Source organism: Chaetura pelagica, unplaced genomic scaffold, assembly GCF_000747805.2.
Source record: "Chaetura pelagica isolate M959 unplaced genomic scaffold, ChaPel_1.0 scaffold176, whole genome shotgun sequence".
Taxonomy (NCBI): Eukaryota; Metazoa; Chordata; class Aves; order Apodiformes; family Apodidae; genus Chaetura; species Chaetura pelagica.
The window spans coordinates 1,303,284-1,305,494 of NW_009953484.1; the positions used below are offsets into that span (position 1 = coordinate 1,303,284).

The 2,211-nt window shown below is 36.3% G+C and overlaps 1 protein-coding gene across 2 annotated transcripts in view; it reads right to left on the reverse strand.

Annotated features, from left to right (window-relative positions):
* Positions 1 to 1,188: 1,188 nt before the first annotated feature.
* Positions 1,189 to 2,211, reverse strand: part of PDE5A (phosphodiesterase 5A, cGMP-specific) — a 57,154-nt gene continuing 56,131 nt past the window's right edge. For both annotated transcript variants that reach the window (XM_009998567.1, XM_009998566.1), the window contains one exon: positions 1,189 to 1,379. In XM_009998567.1, the coding sequence (XP_009996869.1) occupies positions 1,242 to 1,379 (138 nt within the window). In that variant the 3' untranslated portion in view covers positions 1,189 to 1,241. The remainder of the gene's footprint in view (positions 1,380 to 2,211) is intronic.

Consider the following 2,211-nt stretch of genomic DNA (forward strand, 5'->3'; position numbering starts at 1 on the left):
TTAGTGATTTAAATAAAATACTAATTTTGCTTTTTTTACTAGTGCAAGCTAATAGATTTCTTACATTTCTGAATATTAATGCCTCATATACAAATGGCAAATCCCTGTAGCATTCTTGCCTGTTTTTGCTTTCAGTATTCTTTTTTCCTATTCCTTTAAGACACTGTGATTAATCATTGTTAACATTAACTAATGCTAATAATTATTTTAAAAATATATTAACATAAAACTTTCTTCAAAGTGGTCACAGCCATTTCATAATAGCACTGGCCCAAAGAATCCATCATTGATCATGACCAGAAGTGTGCCATTTCTGCATCATTCTGATTCAGATTTTCATCTCTTGCTCTTGCAGTCATATTATCTTCTACTCTTCCTACCTGTGATTCAGTCTGTGGGTTAGGGTAATGTTAAATTCAACTTCAAACTGAAGTTAAAACCAGCATATAAACATGATTCTGTTTAGTTTCCATTTCTTTGTTTGCTTCTTGCAGCTTGAGAGCCATTCTTCCACAGCAGTCTGTCAGTTATGTTTAGACATTTCGTAAGTCTTCAAGCAGGTTCCATTGTTCATGGATAATTATGACACTTCTACCACAAAACTCCTCAGACCCCCATTGCCTAGTAATTTGCAGGGTTTATAAACTTTCTCCAAATATAAGATGTTTGCTAAGACATGAAAAAACTGCTAGGGCACAGATTCCGGAGCTTTTTCACTTCAAAGCCCAGTTCTGTCTCCTGAAAGAAGTTATCATAGTATATGCTGGATTAGGCTTCCCATTTAGTCCCAATCTTTCCTCTGAACGTCTGGGAAGAGAACAGGTAAGACTGCTCATTACTTTTATAACAACACAGCAAGACCGGAAGAGGAAAAAAGGTGCGAAATGCAGTAGTCTTTAAGATACTGGCCACAATGTGATCACTAAATAACTATATACATCTATAAAGTAATAGACTCTTGGGGACAGTGGAGTAACTGCACTCGTACCTTCTTGTGGAATAGGGCAGCAAAAACTACACTTGCGGATCTTTCTTCCATCTCAGTCAGATGTAATAAAAGAAACATTCTGTCTTTGTATAATCTTTGCATATACATAGTCATGCTATATCTTGAAATGTGGAAAAATAATACAGCAGTGGCAAAATATAAGCCAATTCATACAGTGTTTAGCAAAATGCAGTACTCCTCTATTACTATGTCTTCTATGTGAGCTAAAGCTTGTGGTTGTTAAATCAGCATCTCAGTTCCGTTTGGCTTGGTTGCTTTCTCCATTAATCAGATTCTTCTCTTGTTGTTCAGCTAAGGATTGCCATTTCTGCCTATTTTTTCTACAGCCATCCAGTAGAGGGTAGCAGGCCTCTGACACATGCGTTAGGGCCTGAAATAAATTAAGAACGTGTGAAACAGATTACAGTAATAACAAAAGAAGTGTCATTAAAGATGACCATGAGAGAGACTAGAACGAAAATACAAGATCTATCTATAAATGAAATGGAACTTGTATTTTGAACTTTAAGGAAGGCTTCCTCCTGCACATGAAATCTGAACATAATTACCTAGCACTAATGTATATGAGACTGAGTGGCAGTATCCAAACAGCACTTGACACATTGGTGCAGCAGGAACCACGGCTGAGTTTGTTGTATTATGCATGTGACCCGTTCACTATTCTTAGTACTATGTATGGACTCTGTTTACAAGCCAGTCCTTTAAATGCATGGCAAAGTTGATCATAAGGATGACCTTGGAATGATCATCAGACACATAGGAGGTATAGTCAGTGGGACCATATTCACTGTCAGTGTATCAATTGATTCAGAGGAGTTGCTCCAGAAATACTTGAATTCAAGACAGTTAGCACATGATAGATAGATTACATTTGACACTTAGTACCTTTTAGTAATAACTGTGATGGAAGTCAATCACGTGTTTTTCATGATGTGGCTGTTACTACCTGGATTCTGATATTTAAATATAGTATTGAAAAAAATAAATAAAAGAACAATTCACAAGCATTTTTTGTGTTTTGCTTTCCTTTCTTTTATCACTTCCATCAGGAAAGATGGAAATGACAAAAAAATGTATCCTTACACTGTGACAAGTCAGTCCTTGCATAAAAGGTTTTGTTGGCTTTTGGAATTAAGTCACAATATTCAGAAGTGTAAAGTGGGAGTTTAACAGTTCAGACAGTGCGGGGACTACAAGGCATG